The sequence below is a fragment of the Anomaloglossus baeobatrachus genome, chromosome 4 (assembly GCF_048569485.1).
Source record: "Anomaloglossus baeobatrachus isolate aAnoBae1 chromosome 4, aAnoBae1.hap1, whole genome shotgun sequence".
NCBI lineage: Eukaryota > Metazoa > Chordata > Amphibia > Anura > Aromobatidae > Anomaloglossus > Anomaloglossus baeobatrachus.
In genome coordinates, this window is record NC_134356.1 from 401971939 (window position 1) to 401992835 (window position 20897).

The 20897-nt window shown below is 36.4% G+C and overlaps 1 protein-coding gene across 8 annotated transcripts in view; it reads right to left on the minus strand.

The window, feature by feature from the left end:
* Window positions 1-20897, minus strand: part of GATA3 (GATA binding protein 3) — a 37699-nt gene that overhangs the window by 3466 nt on the left and 13336 nt on the right. For 4 of the 8 annotated variants that reach the window (XM_075345308.1, XM_075345305.1, XM_075345306.1 and 1 more), the window contains exons 2-5: window positions 18076-18443; window positions 16147-16650; window positions 3703-3848; window positions 2080-2205 (exon numbers count right to left, since the gene is read on the minus strand). In XM_075345308.1, the coding sequence (XP_075201423.1) occupies window positions 2080-2205; window positions 3703-3848; window positions 16147-16650; window positions 18076-18313 (1014 nt within the window). In that variant the 5' untranslated portion in view covers window positions 18314-18443. Of the gene's footprint in view, window positions 1-2079; window positions 2206-3566; window positions 3647-3702; window positions 3849-16146; window positions 16651-18075; window positions 18800-20897 lie in introns of those variants that run through there. The other 4 variants (XM_075345311.1, XM_075345310.1, XM_075345313.1 and 1 more) reach the window with 4 other exon arrangements.

Sequence of the window (20897 nt, forward strand, 5' to 3'; positions counted from 1 at the left end):
CCCTATAAAAGTTTGGGGGTATCATTCCATACATTGTGCATGTGAAAATAAACAGAAAAGTAGAATGTGAACTGGGACTAAAAACTTACATTTGTGGCTTACTAACAATCTAGTGTGCAGTGAGAGCGTACAGTAGTATCACTATTATTCTTCATTCCTAATATATATATATATATATATATGTGTGTATATATATATATATATATATGTATAGCATATATATATATATATATATCTATATATATATATATATATATATATATATATATATAGATATATATATATATATATAGATATATATATATATATATATATATATATAGTGAGGATAATTAACAATATATGACCGCTAGGTGTTTCACTAGATTAAATAATCCATGGATTGCAAAATCAACATGAGCAGTCATATTGTCTTGTAATGATGTCTTCATCACAGTGTTTGTCATACATCCTGAGGAATTAATTAATCTGTCAAAAACATAACAAATGTGTCACAAAGAACTGCTAAATTCAACTCGCTAAACTAGTCGCTACATCCTGAAAAGTCTCCTGCTCTGCTATAAAGGGGTTAACAAGAAGCAGAATCTTCCTTCATATTCCAGACAAGAAACTATTCGCCTGCAAAAAATATCTACACCTTAGAAATATGAGACAAGTCTCCAAGTTTCATTTACAGATGTGAAATGATGACCTATTTTACATAACAGTCTGCAGCTCATATCAAAGGAAATATTTAATGAAAGGAAAATAAAGCAAGCTTAATCTTGCTATGGGCTTGTTGTGTTTCACACCACATAAAGACACTTAGGCGGTGTGACAGCCAAGTGTAAATAAATATATATTTTTAGTAGCTCTTAATGAAGAAAAATCTCATTTTATGAAAACCACATCAGCTAGAAATGTGATGTCTGTGATTGATCTTTAGACATATTACATGATTTATATTCAGGCTTGTCAGAAGCTGTGTACACGGAGTTTACTGTCTTCTATAAATGGCACTTTTTTCTTTTTTTTTTTAAATTAAACAATACAGTTATTCAGAAATAATTCAGGAAAGTTTAATTTTCATAATCACATCAAAAGTAAAATTAATTTTAAAAAAGTAAACCCAAAAGACTTAAAAATAAAAAATACTTAAAATGATTACAAAAAAATATTGCATATATTTATATTGTTTATAAGAGCAATACTAATGCATCCACCCAGACATTAACTCTACATATTCATTTATTTTGATGTATCATTCATGGATTGGAAAATAGAGATTGTTATCTGATAAAAGCGAACTTAAGATTTTATATATATATATATATATATATATATATATATATATATTTATTTATATATACTGTATACTATATATATATATATATATATATATATATATATATATATATATATACTGTATATATAACCTTTTTATTAAATGTGAGGAACAAATTAAATATAAAAATTAACTCATTTTCTTCCTTGGTGTTCGTTTCATAGCTCACTTTTAACAATGCTGTGGTTCATTGACAATGATTTAAGAAAAATAAATACAACATAATCCTTATACTAGTACCTAATTATTTTATAGGGAGCACATTCAATTAATTTTCAGTCAGGTAGTGAAAGTGTTTCAGTGATTTAAAAAAAATAATATTCCATAATGGAATCCTCATTGGATTTATCATTTAACACTCTCCTTACTGGACCACCAAATTTAGGACAATATTATTTAAATGAATTGTCAGTTTGAAGAGATCAGAGTTAACAATTTACAGGTTTTGAAGAAAACCACATTGAGGATTTTTTTTCCAAAGTGAGTAATGGATTTAATTATTTGATATGCCATAAAGTATAATATATAGGCCTCATCCATATAATACAGCATTGCAAAAAAAAAAGAAAAACAGAGAGTAATAAGATATTATTCGGCTCATTGTGACTTCTCTCTAGGTACTGCGGCTACACTGCTCATAATTAACTTGCAATTACTTTGCGTTATTGAGTTGGACTAGTCTGGGCACATTTTTTTCCCTAAATTTTTTTCATATGGAAGAGTGCATTCTCTTAACTAGCAGTATATAGACTTACATTGTGCAGCTTGTAGTATAGCCCACAGGCATTACACACTGGGTCACCATTGGCATTCCTTCTCCACAGTGTGGTGGTGGTAGTTTGACAGTTTGCACAAGATGTACCTGCTCTTCTAGCTGCGGACTGAAAAAAAAGAAAATATGTTTAGTGCTACAGCATAAATACAACAAATGATAGATGCATCAATGCTCAAACAAAGCCGCCATACAGAAGTGACTAGAGTGTAAGAAAAAAACTAAGGGGTTAAAGTCATCAGCGTGCATACTCTACATTATCCCTGTCATCTCTCATGTACTGTGGTGCTGCCTTAGTGATTGGTTTTCCTTTAAAATTGTAATAAGTCTGATCTGTATTTTTTCAAGTGATGACATATAGCCATTCAAATAGCATGCAGTTTTCCTACTCCTTCCTGCTGTGTTACTCACTTAATGGCTTACTTTGAGGAAATTGTTACTTGGGAGTTATCTAAGGAGTTCAGATTTCCGGCAGATATTTCCTGGGAAGTTAAGTTCGCATATAAGGAGGGAGTGGAGATGGGGACAGCTGCCAAAAATCAAAGCTTTGAGAATTCCCTCCTTTTTGAAAGGCTTTCTATTTCAATTTAAGAAAAAGACAGATACTTAAAACATTAGATAGATAGATAGAGGGATAGATAGATTGCTAGAAAGATAGAGATAAGTAGAATTGCACCAGTCTTGCAAAATATGGGTGCGGTCCTTCAAAACTGGCAAAATCGATCATATTTATGTATAAGAGAACAAAAGGTCCAACACTCCAAAAGGTCCACCACACCAAAAGATCCAACATTCAAAAAGGTTCAACATTCCAAACAAAACAAAAACGATTGAACTATTATTTTTTATTCCATGACAAAGGTACACAATGTTGTGGCTCAATCTATGAGCCCTTCTCAGGTAAGAGCCTTTCTGAAGTTTGAGATTTCTAAGGTTTGAGCCTTTCTTGAGAAAGGTTCAAACCTTAGGCCGAAATGTTGTGCACCTTTGACATGGAATACTAATTTTTTCCCATTTTTTGCTATGTTCAGAGTGTGACCTCTTTTTCTCCTATAGATAGATTGGTAGATATTTTTTTTTGCTGACTGTTTTTAGAACTTTAGAAATATTATACCTAATAGACAAATAATAACTGAATAACTATTATTACAAATATGTTTTTCTTAAGAAAATCTGATGAATTCAAGGTAACTGACAAAAGTGTGTCCTATTACATTGCACGTGTCTTCTTCTACCATGTTTATTGAAAAGGTCTTGTTCTAATGTGATCAGCGAAGGGATCACTACCGCATTAGTAATTTAATTACAGGGGCTCATTGTTGTCTAATGAGGATAGTTTAAGCCATAAGATCTTTCGGTATGTGTAAATAGCTCTGCGTGCATGACGCCAAATATGTGTGAGAGCTAGAACCCAAGCAGATGGCAATAAAAATGGGTAATGTGGGACCACGAGTGTCTAATCTTCCTTACTTGAAAACAGTTCTTCTGGCCACTATAACAAGTCTTTTGGTGGAGATGCCAATATCCTGCTGAAAGCTTCCCTTCCTGAGCTGAGGAGATTAGAGAAAGAAGAGAGTTGGTGTTTGCATGTTGGTTTCTCACTTACCAGCCTTCTTTTAGGTTTAATGAGGGGTCGGTTCTGGCCATTCATTTTGTGATAGAGTCCACATGCATTACAAAGATAATGCCCGGTGCCATCTCGCCTCCACAGAGGGGTTGAGGTTGCCCCACAGTTTACACACTCCCTGCCTTCTGAAAACAAGATTACAAATGGTTGATCTCTGAACATCATCATTTCTGGAACAATTCACTTCTAACATAGCCGTCAATAATTATTAATAAAGGGGCAAATGTATATGTGACCTGCTACTATTAACATCTATAAATGAGTAGCATTTTAATAATTAGTATAATGTTGCCAGATACTAATATTTCTAGTCCCAAACACTGTGGCTCTTGTAAGTCATCATAACATACAACCAAACACATGTATATAGCAATAATAATAGGAAATGAGTAAAATTGAGACCACTGGCAAATATGTAACAAAATGAAACCCTGATTTCATGGTTTATTTCCTAGAGATCATTGAGTTTATACAGATAATGTGCTATAAAATAAAACATTGTCATAAAACTAAAGTAGGGATCGGTGAGGAAGACTACCAATTCAGCGGTTTTCTGGTTTATATGGAAAAAAATATACAAATTCTGTAAGTGAAATCAGACTAAATACTTAACAGAGTAACACTATATAGTACTTTTTCTATATTACGCTTACATATTGTTTTTAAACACTGTAGTATATAGAGGAGGGGGCCTATTGGTAAAATGGGATAAAAAAAATCAATGTCAGCAGGAAAGTTTAGCAGATATTCTAGGATTTTAAGTGGGAAACATACAGCCCATGTGTGAGACTCACTATTTGGAATGAGTACCCTGAGGAGTATTCACCAAGAGTAAGGTCACAGGGCTGCATACTTATAAAGTAAACTCGGCTAGAAGTCACACACTCATAGAGGTAACATACTCAAATGACTAGATAATAGTTTTTCTCACCATTTTAGCACAATTTACAGGCTACATTGCACATATATGTTCAAGACTACAACCTCCATTAGTGGAAAGTAAAATTGTGGTATTAACAATGGCCTGCTATGAACCAATGGTTCTTTGACCAGAGTAATATGATCAATATAGAACTATGCCCATTTATATAGAACTATGCCCATCAATATAGAACTATGCCCATCAATATAGAACTACGCCCTTCTATTTAGCATTATGCCCATCAATATAGAACTATGCCCATCAATATAGAACAATGCCATAGAACTATGCCTATCAATATAGAACTATGCCCGTCTATATGGAACTATGCCCGTCTATATAGAACTATGCCCATCAATATAGAACTATGCCCATCAATATAGAACTATGCCCGTCTATATAGAACTATGCCCGTCTATATAGAACTATGCCCATCAATAAAGAACTATGCTCATCTATATGGAACTATGCCCATCAATATAGAACTATGCCCATCAATATAGAACTATGCCCATCTATATGGAATTATGCCCATCAATATAGAACTATGCCCATCAATATAGAACTATGCCCACCTATATAGAACTATGCCTATCAATATAGAACTATGCCTGTCTATATAGAACTATGCCCGTCTATATAGAACTATGCCCATCAATATAGAACTATGCACATCAATATAGAACTATGCCCATCTATTTACAACTATGCCCATCAATATAGAACTATGCCCATCAATATAGAACTATACCCATCAATATAGAACTATGCCCATCTATTTACAACTATGCCCATCAATATAGAACTATACCCATCAATATAGAACTATGCCCATCTATTTACAACTATGCCCATCAATATAGAACTATCCCCATCAATATAGAACTATTCCCATCTATATAGCACTATGCCATCTATGTCAATATTGCTTCGTATTGTGGACATCCACATATGTGAGTCCTGTTTACCAATCTTTACCAATTGTTCACCATAGATAAAGTAATTATTTCCTGCCACATAGGCACTAATGCACCATACTGACCAGAAAATGGAAAACTTTGTGACAGAATTTAAGTTACAATGATATTGGATGCAGGCAACCACAAATGCTATGTTCTTCTAGCTCATGCACAATGTGAAGGATTGTTTGTATGACTATACAAACTAGTATACTCTGTAAATGTCCTAATATAGAAAACCCTCATTTGTTTAAGTAACATAGGATTTAAGACTCCAGTACTGTTGATCAAACCTGCCGATTTCACTAGTACCTGCCAACCATCTAATGTGTATGGGACCTCCCAATTCTCCCCCAATAGATAATGTCTGAGAAGGATCAATGTCCAAGCCTTTGTTCCCACAAAAGATAATCTGCCACTAAAGGTGTGCTGCAGAAGTTGACCCCTTTTTTATATTGAAAACACATGCACGCTCAGCCGAGCAGACAAACCTTATTTCTCCGATCTACAAAATTCAGCTGTATATGTCATTGATATGCAAATAAACCTAATGTCTATGGCCATCAGAAGAGCGCACTTAGACCCCAAGCTGAGAATAATGATATTGCCATTCACATTTATTGACAATATGTATTGTTAGACATAATTGAGATCACCATCTTTGACCTTGAGAGGGCTACAGCTAGCCATACACATTAGATTTATATAAGTTGGATGTTGGCGGGCTTGACTGACCAACTAATGTTTATGGTGGCCTTTCGACTTTCCCCACAAAAGCAGATGTTTGAGGACCTAAGGAAAAGCTGTATTTCAACTGCCCTGTCCTATTGTTCTACAGGTGACCCCCAAAAAACAGAATCTGGCAGCAGTTTACAATCCTGTTTTTACTAAAAATAAATACACCCCCTGCTGATTGGAGCATGTATGAGGGAGTCGGGAGAGTTTGCCATCATGTAAACAAGTGTTGAGCCATCAACTATTATCTAATGTATATGACCACTCTAAAGACCCCCTATAAGCATTAAACAAGTCCGGCTTCAATATGTATGGACAATTGATCGTAGGAGAAGATGATGAGCAAGCATGTTCAACTGCCCATCACTTTGTGTTAACAGCATAAGCCACCGGCAGAGATTACTGGCAGTGTATTTCTCATATGGGAATGACGTCCAAGATGGCTATTGGCTGAATGATCGGCCAAAACATCCTTTAGCCAACAGCCATCTAATATGTAAGGCCGGTCTAACAGTGTGCCATAGCCCCTGACATCATGAAATGCATGTGTTCACATAATTTAATGTTAATGACAAGTGAAGAGCAAATATTGTACAGATACCGTAAAGTGTATGATCTGTCTCACTGATATTTCCAGCATAAATGTTGTCAGTTGCTCCTTAGCACTAAATTATAAATAGATAAATAAGCATATCAATCAGGATGCGGATTAGATGATAGTGTGTAATTACTTTCTAAGAGAAAACTGAGGAGTGACTTAAAACATTTACAACCTTGGAAGCTGCCTGATTGCTCAGTCCACCCATGGCCATGGCTACCTGCCACTGGTGGGTTAGGCTTTGCAACCTGTTAAGGAACAATTATATTAATTAGGCTCCCGATTAGTGATATACATATATTTATGACATAATCGCAATTGGTCAATTGGTGTAAAGGTTGCACAAGATATTGCATTCATGTAAATAAATAATACACCAAAACAACTCTAACACCCAGTAATGTGATATTCGGAGATGCCTGGATAAAATATTGGGCGTGGCAGAACGGGGGACATAAAAGATTTCTTTGTAATATGCATGTAATTAGTCCCACTAGAGTTTGGTTTCATGAAAATGTCTGTTTGATCTCTTCAAGCCTAATAGAACACAAACGTCAATGTGTTAGTGAGGCCTACAATAATGGAGTGAGAAAACCTTAATTACATTCATATCCTCGACCCCCTTTTCTGGCTGGATGATATAATGAAGCCATTTGGATGATGTATTTAGTGGCACGGACTGTATGTTTGTTACTTATATTAATACACAGGCCTGATCTTTATCATAGCCACACACTTAGGAGTTTTATTGGAAGCGTAAATGCCAAGATGCCCACATCTGGCCATGCACATTACCACAACAAACGATGATAATGATCCTACAATTGATGTGATCCTTATTGGCTAGGAACTGAAACTCAGACAGAAGTCAATCACTTGTGTCATCTTCTGTCTACACTGAGATTACACTAAGTGGTGCCACAAAATTGGGCAAGATCTGTATTTTTACATCCTCTACTGTCATGTCAGTTTGTACAAAGACACAACACTGGGTGGGCTATGGAAAATTTAACGGGCTACTCTACTTTATAAGAATAGTTTGCAATGTATGTCCCATTAAAAATCAAACATATTGCTGTTGGGCATTGAGAATAACTAATATTATAGTATTTTCAGGGGTGGACATATCATTGGTGCAGCCTGTGCAGCCGCGCAGGGGCCCGAGAGGTGAGGGGGCCCACTAATGCCTCCAAAGCAGGTGGAATTTTGGTTTATGATGAACTATTGGACTGAAAAGGCCCCATTTACTGTTCTTGCACAGGGGCCCTTTTCTGTCTGTGTCCGCCAGTGAGTACTTTATATATCATATTATAGTCCTCCTGAAACTACAAAACTACAACTGAATGTATATGGGTATGTCTGTGTGTATATGTCTACAGGTGTGTATGTATATACAGTATATGTGGGTGCGTGTAAATATTTATATATATATATATATATATATATATGTGTGTATATATATATGTGTGTGTGTTTGTGCGTGTATACATGTGTGCGTATATATATAACAATATAATTATTATGTATTAATTATTACAGCGACACTTATTCCATAGCGCTTTATATGTGAAAAGGGGTAAACATAATAAAAATCAGTACAATAATCCTCAACAATACAAGGTACAGACTGGTAGAGGAGGGGAGAGGACCCTGCCTGCGAGGGCTTGTGTGTGTGTGTGTGTGTGTGTGTGTGTGTGTGTGTGTGTGTGTGTGTGTGTATATATATATATATATATATATATATATATATATAAATAGTTTTTAATATTTAATGCAACTATTCTTATGAAGAAAAGAAAAACAATAAGTAAAGTGTTCCAATTACCTTACTGCCAATAAAGTGAGTAAGAACACATTTCATAGGACAGGATAGTGTGACAAAACACTGCTGGATTCACGCGCGCAGGAGTTACTGTATACCTGACAGAAAGCAGTGCGGAATCCATTAGCTACTTGGTACTGTTTACAGTGCTGTCAACGTCGACACTTTCCTTTCTAGGACACTGTATTTCTATGGCAGAAGAGACGTTGCACATGGTAGAATTATTGAATAGTCTACCTTTACACTACTGGTAGAACATTAGGGTATATAGGCTTTCAGCAATTAAAGGATTAAAGTCATATTTCCCTAAAAGATCATGGTGTGTAAAACATTGCTTGACTACAAATTATATAATACACAAGATAAACACAAAGAGATTTGGAGGATTTATATTTTGTCTTTGCATATCTAACCTTTCTCAAGGAAGCCTGAGAAAAATAATTCAAAAATAAAGAAATAAATTTGAAAGAATAACATTTAAAAAAAAAATGTTAAATTAAATGTGTATAAAAATTTCCAACAAATGATGGCGGTAATGAATAGTGAAGATAATTCTTTATTTTATATCATTGGGATCTGGGAAAGATCATGTAAACATTTCCATTTAAAGGACATTATGAAGAAAAATCCAATAGAACTCTGCATTCTGATAATGCGTTACGAGAGTCGTGCGTGACGCTCCTTAATTCCAGCGCTACGCATATTTATACACTGCAAAGATTCCTGAAACAAATGTGTATCATTACAAATGGAAAATTGCGTGACTCTACGAGTCTGGGATAAATCAAAAAAGAAGGAGGCGGTTTAGGGGAGAATGTAAACAGCCCAGGCTCACCTGCAGCTAGCGCCCTGTTTGTTTTCAATAAAGTTGTATGCTAACCTTGTGATATTGAAGATTTATTTCGGTCTCGTTGATGCCAATCAATACATGATTTCTATTTCTTGTTCTGCGTGCATGCGATATCTCAGAGTGGATTGAAATACTATACATATATATGTGTATGTGTATATATTTATATATATATATATATATATATATATATATATATATATAGTATATATATATATATATAAAATGTATGTCTCAATTATATATATATATATATATATATATATATATATATATATATATATATATGTATGTGTGTGTGTGTGTGTACCTGATAGTTCACAGTGGTTTGAAATACATACATACAATATTTCAATCCACCGTGAAATGTTGTACACATACTGTGTATATACAATATTTCATGGTGGATTGAAATATTGTATGTATGTGTGTGTGTATATATATATATATATATATATATATATATATATATATATATATATATATATATATATATATATGGATATATATAGATATATATCTATATATTGCGCATCTAGTATATAGACTATATCTGTGTGTACCTAATATTTCACAATAGATTTAAATAGTAATATATATATATATATATATATATATATATATATATATATATACAGTATGTAAATGATATTTCACAGTGGATTGAAATATTGTATGTATGTACGCTATGTATATATATATATATATGTATATATACATATATGTATATACAGTATATAATGCACATCTCATATATATATAGTCTATATATCTGTGTGTGTATGATATTTCACAGTGGATTTAAATATTGTATGTATGTATGTATGTATGTATATACGATGCACGTCTCATGTATATACGCATATATATATATATATATATATATATATATATATATATATATCTATACAGTAGTTATATAAATACATTTACATACATATAAGTATTTGTATATCTACATTGCATTTGTATTATGCGTATCTATATATATATTAGTATGTATACATATACCACTAGCATTGGTATTATTCATGAGGTAGGCCCGTGTGGTGTTTTTGTGGCAATAACATTAGAGTAACACAATCTGGTTGCACTTTGGGTATATTTTCGGCTCTTTAGTAAGGTTTGATTAGATTCTATCTGATCATCGAAAAGTGAAAGTGCAGTATTGCTGACTGAGCCTTTTTGTGGTAAATACCTGTGACATTTGCATATTAAACAGGAAAACCTTTCACGTTCTGCGTGTTACAGCGAGTAATAACAATAATAACAGCAGAAAAAGACACTAAAATAAAGGTAGCAGCCGGATAATTGACAGAGCGGATTAGAAGCTATGAGTTACCTCAGGAAAAGATTATAGGCTATGAGTTTCCTCAGGAAAAGAATAATCAGTTCATCATACCAATTCAGTATCCAATCTTTCAACTTGTAAGCTATGACTCCTCAAGACATTTTCTGTCACTAGAATGGGAAAGGTTTGATTTTTGCTGATATCTTGTAACTAGGGATATCCACATTTCTATGCATTGCCTTTATCATTGATATATTGTTAGCCTTTTTTATGTTTTTTATGCTATATAAAATATTCTAAAATATCAATAAGGAAATAAAAATCCATTATTGCCTTTTTAATATGTATAGTTTTCCTGCATTAAAGAACAATGTTCCATTTCAAATTGCTTGAAAGAGGTAAAAATGAAAAAAAAACAAACATGTATACAATGTATACCGATATATTTACCGTATAAAGCAGAAAATGTGTATAGCTGGGCATTGAGGGGCCTGAAGACTAAGTATCTCAAAGCTTGGATGCCTTCAATGCTGTTATGCAAATTCAGCCTTATCAGAGGTTACACTTTATGCTGGAATTTCGGTAAATAATGGCCCATTTATACCAATATCTCCAAAATAAGCAAAGCATTTACTGCATCACTAAATACACATAATGGATTTTCAGAGGTCTCAATTTGCAAATAATGTGAATGAAAAATATCTATGCAAATCCTGTCATGTTATTTTGTGCAAATCCATCTAACCAGGATGCATTGCTACCTCACCCTAACTGTACCCAAAAGATACAACTCATTTTAAGGGAGGGGAGGTGGGGGGGAGGTGATACTTCGGTTAACCCATTCAATGCCAAATTGGGAGCCTCTAGTTTACTCTATGGAACACAATGATTTACAAATCAAGGCGCTGTTTTATATTTGTCCACTTAAATTGGGGGTAATATTTGTATTTCTAGTGTATATGTATGAGTAAAAAAAAAATATGTTTATGTATATATATATATATATATATATATATATATACAGTATATATACACACATATATATATACAGTATATATACACACACACATATATATATATATATATACATACGTATATACATAGATATAGATACATATAAGTATAGATACATATATATATAGAGAGAAAGATATAGATAGATATATTTATAATGAATATTTTACATCTTTAAGAGCTGCAACTAGACTAGTAATATAATATTATAAAAATAATCATCCCCATAGATAGATGTAGGTACATATATCTATAGATAGTGTGTGTGTGTGTGTGTGTGTGTGTGTGTGTGTGTGTGTGTGTGTGTGTATATAAATATATATATATATATATATATATATATATATATATATATATATATATATATATATATATATATACGATAGATATATAGATAGATAGATATATATATATATATATATATATAAAAAATGATGAATATTTTACAACATTTTTAAGAGCTACAACTAGAATAATAATACTATAAAATCATCTCCTTTGATGCATTGGTATGATCATCATCATATACAACAAAAGGATGATGACAAATTGTCTTACAGTTTCTCAACCCAACTGGTTTCTCAACCCAACTGCTCACAGTTACATATTAACATCAAACCCTTATATTTGTACATGATCTATGGCTATACTTTCTTTGCAGATCTCTCAACCCTCCTTCTGTGCACAGGCCACATATATATAACCCTGTGAATGGAAGGTAATGGGTCATTATTCTAGGTGAGTTTGGAGTGACTCCTTTCATAGTCTCAGCTGTTGATCAGTAGACAACTTAAGAGGCCCTGTTTACTTTAAAAGTATGAGCTTATATCCTATTGTTTGCCATTAGAATACATGCATTCTTCTGAAGCAGTGGATGACAAAATATTGATATCTGTCACCATAGCTTTGCTCTTGTTCTTTCAAGAAAAGAAAATCTTTTGAAGGACTAAATGTTTGCATGGAAGACAACAAATCATGTAAACTGTGGTTTCCAATGAGTTGTAAGGAAAATATAGGAAAAGCCTAAATTCTCCTTTCAGAGGATAGAGGAGACATTTACTACCAAGGGGACCGCTATTAGGAAGTCATTTCTCGTGCACACCCTGTGCATGACTGGCATCATGAGCAATAAAGGATGTATTTACAGGCCGGTCATATTCCCCTCCATCAGTGATCCAGGCCTCATCCTGAAGCCCACAGCTGCCAGTCTCCTCCATGGTGGGCAGGCCTATAGAGGAGCCCAGCTCAGGGCAGTCTGGTTCCTGCACTCTACACACTTGAAAGAGACTCCAGCACCACAACCACAAGGTTGTAACTGTTTCTTTCTCTTTAGTTAGTGACTCACATATCTACATTTGGGTAGTGAGATTTCTCTACTAGCCCTGTTATGAATATTTTTTTTTCTCATTCTTCTCAAAAACATGTACTTGTAATTTCAGTTTAGGGTTATGCTTGTTTGCTACTCATCAACACCTCTGTACCTGAGCTTGGGGCTTACTAACCACACTGACAATGTGACCTATTTCCCTGTCTGCTGAGCTCCTGCCTCCACTCTGCAGCTCTCTACCCTGGGCTGACAGCTTTCCACCAGCTCTCCACCAGTGCTGTCTATTCACAACCCATTCCAAATTAGCTAGATACTTAAGGATTGCACATACTGGAATGTGAACCTGCAAAGCACATCTCAGGGTGACAACCAGGGCTCTCCAGAAGGCTGACAGCACAGTTCTCTCCACCTCTCCTCTGTACCATATCAATAGTAAATGCTACACTATCATACCAATGAATAAATTGCAAGCTCCTCTGGTTTTCCCTGTGTACAGCCATCAGATCCCTTGTCCTTTGGGCAGCCTGGCCACATCCGGACCCTATTAAACTCCTTGGCGCTGGATAAACAATGAAACTGTCGCGTGCAGCAGTCTGAAAATAATTGGATTAAGTCAAACATATCAGCTAAATAGATCCAGTCCCAGCCCAGACAAGCAGAGCAAATGTCACCCTGGAAAACCCCCCAGATCACACAGCCCGGGCCCTGACATTGCCAGCTCTGCACTCCCACAGGTCACACACTGCTCAGACCACTCACAACTACCTCTACTCCTCACTGCAATTAGCCCTGACCCCCAGACTGTCAGAATATATACAATGGGGTAAGAAGGGATGTCAGAATAGAGAGCGAGAGAAAGAAAGAGGTTAAAAGAGACCCCCAGACTGTCAAAATATATACAGTGGGGTAAGAAGGGATGTCAGAATAGAGAGAGAGAAAGAAAGAGGTAAAAAGAGACTCCCAGACTGTCAGAATATATACAGTGGGGTAAGAAGGGATGTCAGAATAGAGAGCGAGAGAAAGAAAGAGGTTAAAAGAGACCCCCAGACTGTCAAAATATATACAGTGGGGTAAGAAGGGATGTCAGAATAGAGAGAGAGAGAAAGAAAGAGGTAAAAAGAGACCCCCAGACTGTCAGAATATATACAGTGGGGTAAGAAGGGGTGTCAGAATAGAGAGAGAGAGAAAGAAAGAGGTAAAAAGAGACCCCCAGACTGTCAGAATATATACAGTGGGGTAAGAAGGGGTGTCAGAATAGAGAGAGAGAGAAAGAAAGAGGTAAAAAGAGACTCCCAGACTGTCAGAATATATACAGTGGGGTAAGAAGGGGTGTCAGAATAGGGAGAGATAGAAAGAAAGAGGTAAAAAGAGACTCCCAGACTGTCAGAATATATACAGTGGGGTAAGAAGGGGTGTCAGAATAGAGAGAGAGAGAAAGAAAGAGGTAAAAAGAGACCCCCAGACTGTCAGAATATATACAGTGGGGTAAGAAGGGGTGTCAGAATAGAGAGAGAGAGAAAGAAAGAAAGAGGTAAAAAGAGACCCCCAGACTGTCAGAATATATACAGTGGGGTAAGAAGGGGTGTCAGAATAGCGAGAGAGAGAGAAAGAAAGAGGTAAAAAGAGACTCCCAGACTGTCAAAATATATACAGTGGGGTAAGAAGGGGTGTCAGAATAGGGAGAGATAGAAAGGAAGAAAGAAAGAAAGAAAGAAAGAAAGAAAGAAAGAAAGAAAGAAAGAAAGAAAGAAAGAAAGAAAGAAAGAAAGAAAGAAGAGGGAAAGATGAGATAGAGAGGAGATAAATAAAGAGAGATAGAGGAGATAAATAGATAGAAATTGGGAAATAGGGTAAAGAGAGAGGAGACAGATAAAGAGAGAAAGAGAGATAGGGGAGATAAATAGAGAGAGATTGGGGAAAAAGGAAGAAAGAGAGAGAGAAGAAATAGATAGATAGATAGATAGATAGATAGATAGATAGATAGATAGATAGATAGATAGAGGGATAGATAGATCATAAAAAGATGGATGGATAGATAAAGCAATATAGATTGATTGATTGATTGATGATAAAAAATATAGAAAATAGATAGATGGATAGATAATTAGATAGATAGAGCAATATATGAGTGATTAAAAAGATAGATAGATAGATAGATAGATAGATAGATAGATAGATAGATAGATAGATAATGGATAGATAGATAGATAGATAGATAGATAGATAGATAGATAGATAGATAGATAGATAGATAGATAGATAGATAGATAAATAGATAGAGGGATAGATAGATAGATAGATAGATAGATAGATAGATAGATAGATAGATAGAGGGATAGATAGATAGATAGATAGATAGATAGATAGATAGATAGATAGATAGATAGATAGATAGATAATGGATAGATAGATAGATAGATAATGGATGGATAGATAGAGCAATAGATTGATAGATGATAGATAGATAGATAGATAGATAGATAGATAGATAGATAGATAGATAGATAGATAGATAGATAAATAGATAGATAGAGGGATAGATAGATTGATAGATGATAGATAGATGATAGATAGATAGATAGATAGATAGATAGATAGATAGATAGATAGATAGATAAATAGATAGATAGATAGATAGATAGATAGATAGATAGATGCTGTTTTTGCTGTTTCAGGGTTGTTACAGTATAGTAAAGCTATGACCTTGCCTCAGGTTTGGCCTGGGCAGAGCAGAAGCCTTACTGGGACTAACCCTAAACCCTGTATTGCAGAACATATAATAGGCGACCACCTGGGTGAGGGCTTTCATGCCCTAGAATAGATCTAATATTGGAATTAATGTTAATGAGAGGAATGAGGGACCATAATTGAGAACATCATTGTCTTATCAGAAACACCATCCTACCTGTACTTGAGCGTGTCTTTGGTCTAGATTTACATGGGAAGCTTGTTGGAGATCCCCCAATGATGTTTGGTGGGAAGAGTCCTGGACTGTAGTCTTGGACATAGGACTGGTAGTTAGAGATGGAGTGGTGGGCAGAAGATGTCGCTCCCCCCAAGGTTCTGGAGTGAGAAGACTCCAGCTTCATGGACTCGGTGGACACATGGTATTTGATGCAATCCTTGTCCTCTTGCCGATTAGCTGTGGATCCAGTGTTAGATATGGAAGGGTCTGGGGAGACATCTTTTGGTGGTGTTGGGGGGAAAGGAAAGAGGTGAGGGCTTGAATGTCCGGTAACCAGGGAAGATGATGATGATGAAACTGGAGGGTAGACAGTAAGGGGTCCTGGTGGGCTGTGGGTCTTGGAGAAGTGAGGCAGGTTCCATGGTGATGCGGCATGGGGTCCTCCTATAGCCTTGCTGCTGTGATCCAACCAAGGATGTAGAAGAGGAGGGCGACATACCTGGCCTAAATAAAGGCAATTACACGGTAAGATTACATGTCAGCAAATATTTCAGAGTGCATTCCTACAAACGTGCACCGGCCCATCACAGCCATTCACCTCCGAGTTAATCAGGAGCCGGTAATAGCGCCCTTTTCACGCTTAGGTTTTGTCTTTGACAGTAAATACTTTACACTTATATTCAATCATTTCACACTAGCTATAATTGTAGATCTCTATAAAATAAAGCAATGGAGAGTTCTGTTCTATGCTATACATACATGCACAATATTACTCTCATCGGCCCCAGTGACTAACGCGGTGCTCTGCGCATTACATGTGGAAGATTCATTTATCTACTTATCTTACGATCAAATATTATCTGCCGATCTTACAATGTGTTCTGATATTGTCTCTAAAATTAGTCTTTCTTTTTAGATTTATTATAAGAATAATTCACCATTTACAAACTCATCTATATTATCAGAAGACTGGAGAAAATCAGCGATTATTATATATTGTATAATAATATCTTACAAGCTATTGTGCGAGGCATAAATGCACAATATTTACCTAAAAGCTTCTTCATTGATATGGTGTTCTATTCGTAAGCTTAATTTTAAAAAAACAGGTATGAAAAAAACACAAAAGAGGAAGATGAGGGAGCGATCTATCTAGAAACAGGGTACAGGAAGCTAAAGAAATATGTGTGAAAATACTAGATCACACCGCGGTTTCTATGGGGCTAAATATACATTAGGCGGCTAACATAAAGAGAGGTCTGGGGAAGGGGCCGAAACGTCGCCACAAAGGACATCTCTAGTTTTGCCAATTATATGAGTTCTGTCCCCTTTTACTTTGTGTGTGTGTGTGTGTGTGTGTGTATATATATATACATATAAAGATATATATATATATATATATATATATATATATATATATATATATATATATATATATATATATATATATATATATATACACATATATATATATATATATATATATATATATAAAGAGATATATATATATATATACATATATATACTGTGTGTGTGTGTGTGTGTATATATATATAGTAGATGTATGGTTATAGTGAATGATTGTAAAAATGTCTTGCATTAGATAGATAGATAGATAGATAGATAGATAGATAAATAGATAGATAGATAGATAGATAGATAGATAGGTAGATAGAGGGATAGATAGATAGATAGATAGATAGATAGATAGATAGATAGATAGATAGATAGATAGATGATAGATGGATAGAGGGATGGATAGATGGATAGATAGATAGATAGATAATGTCTATTTGGAATATAAATATGCCTAATAAGCATTATTACTATTATACTCAATGTTCTGCAGGATTAAATGCTATTTTGTAAACTATAAGAAGGCATGTAAAACCATTTGGCAGTAGTGTGCCCGATCAGGCTGGCACTCACCGTGATGTGGAGCTGGGTACCTGGGCACTGCTCGCACCGAGTTGCTGTAGTAGGAAGGGACATGGGTTCCTTGGCTTTCGATATTAAAAAGTACATCCACATCTTCTGTAAGAGGGTACTGAGAGTGATCAATGTAGGGGTGACTTAGCCCCGGGTGATGGGACTCGGGGTGTTGTCCATTGAGTACAGACGGGTGGTGACTGACCCAGCGAGGCTGGTCTGTAGCAGAGACCTCCATGTCCACCACAACTAGGACCTGTTGCAGAAGTTCTTCTGTGTGTCCCACAGCCAAACAGTAAGTCCAATCAGATAAAGTTGCAATTAAATAAAAAAGAAGTTAGAGGAATAAATCCAGTGCAGTCAGTGACCTGTAGGTGGAAAGAGAACAGCAGCTTAGGATGTGCAATTCTACCTGCAGCTGGAGCAGACTTTAGTGCAGCAGGGAGCTCAGGTGAGCTGGAGGCTGGAGCTCCTTCAGGTGGCTGGCCCACAGAAGTTGTGCACTAGCCCAGCAGAGTTCCACACTACAAAGCAGGAGGCAGGGAGGGCTATGTGATCCCAGGGAGAAGGCTCAGACTGCCTGATCGGATCTCGTGTTTTCTCTCTATTTTTTACAGTGCAGGCATTCTTTCTGCAAGGAGCAGGATGGCGCCAGGCGGCTCAATGATCGCAGACAGCTGTGGCGAGACGCAACTTAAGGAGGTTCCACTGTCATCAGTAGAGAGGGAGGAGGGGACTGTCACCCAGGAGGGGCTCAGGAGGGGCTCACCCAACCTGGAGCCTCCCCTCTGATCATCACACCCGCCTCTGTCATGTGCTGCACCTATAGAGCTGGAGCACCATCATTAGAGCATTATATAGGGGAGGCTCCTACACTTCCACCCAAGCACTGCAAGCATATTACAGAGCCCTGTGCACCCACATGCCACCAGATCTGCACCCATATCATTAGCATTAGTGACTGCATTATATAGGGGAGGCTCCTACACTTCCACCCAAGCACTGCAGGCATATTACAGAGCCCTGTGCACCTACATGCCACCAGATCTGCACCCATATCATTAGCATTAGTGACTGCATTATATAGGGGAGGCTCCTACACTTTCACCCAAGCACTGCAGGCATATTACAGAGCCCTGTGCCCCCACATGCCACCAGATCTGCACCCATATCATTAGCATTAGTGACTGCATTATATAGGGGAGGCTCCTACACTTTCACCCAAGCACTGCAGGCATATTACAGAGCCCTGTGCACCCACATGCCACCAGATCTGCACCCATATCATTAGTATTAGTGACTGCATTATATAGGGGAGGGTCCTACACTCCCACCCAAGCACTGCAGGCATATTACAGAGCCCTGTGCCCCCACATGCCACCAGATCTGCACCCATATCATTAGCATTAGTGACTGCATTATATAGGGGAGGGTCCTACACTCCCACCCAAGCACTGCAGGCATATTACAGAGCCCTGTGCACCCACATGCCACCAGATCTGCACCCATATCATTAGTATTAGTGACTGCATTATATAGGGGAGACTCCTACACTTCCACCCAAGCACTGCAGGCATATTACAGAGCCCTGTGCACCCACATGCCACCAGATCTGCACCCATATCATTAGTATTAGTGACTGCATTATATAGGGGAGGGTCCTACACTCCCACCCAAGCACTGCAGGCATATTACAGAGCCCTGTGCACCCACATGCCACCAGATCTGCACCCATATCATTAGTTTATCATCATCATCATCATCATAGTCGTGCTGCTTGATATATGGACATTACTGTCCCTACATACTATCACAAAACCATACAGAAATAATAATAATACTGCAAAACAGCTGACATGACTGCACTGATACCAGTACTAGGAGCAGAGCAGTGCTTGTATTCCTTTATTGTATAACACTGATGTTGGATGTACACTGATGCGTGCAGACACCAGCACTGGCTACTTATTATTATTATTATTATTATTATTATTATTATTATTGTTATTATTATGACTCTCCCCATGACTGCTGTGTCCCCCTGAGCCCAGTCTTGCTCTGTGCCGTCTGTATACTCCTGTATACTCCTGTATACTCGCCCCCAGCTCTCCTGCATTGTTATACGAAAGTGAAAGTAACCTACATGAAGCTTTTTTATTTTAGACTGATTTTTTTCTTTGTTGTTGTTTTTCATAATTGCATTTATTTTTTACTTTATTTTTTGGGGGCAACTAATCCAAAAAGTTTAACACCAATTCAACACAGTGTTTGCGCTCTTCTGTCCGGTTAAGAAATATCTGAATTCTTCACTGGGAAATGGACACATGAATTTGCGCTGCAGGTGTGTATTGGGGGCAAGTGCATATCCAGATCTTCTTGGTGTGGGGTTATATACAGCATGCAATATAAATGGATAGTAACACAGTTTAGTGACTTGGAGAGAAAGGACTTGTGTAGTGTGCAGCCTGCTAGACGGGATTATGGGCCGACTGCTTCCAGGGCTTGGGACCGCCTGTTGCTTTGAGTCACTGCCCCCCCTAGTGGCGCAAGTGCTGCTGTGCAACCCCTCACCGACACTTCCACGGTGCCTGCTGCTTGGGAACAGCTAGAAATAGGGCTGGAAAGGAAAGACAAATGTCTGTATGTAAGGATGTAAAGGAGCTTTCATTTTTACTTATGTGCACATATGAGTATGTGTATAGTGTGTTTATTAATGTATGAGAGATAATAGATAGATAGATAGATAGATAGATAGATAGATAGATAGATAGATAGATAGATAGATAGATGGATAGAGGGATAGATAGATAGATAGATAGATA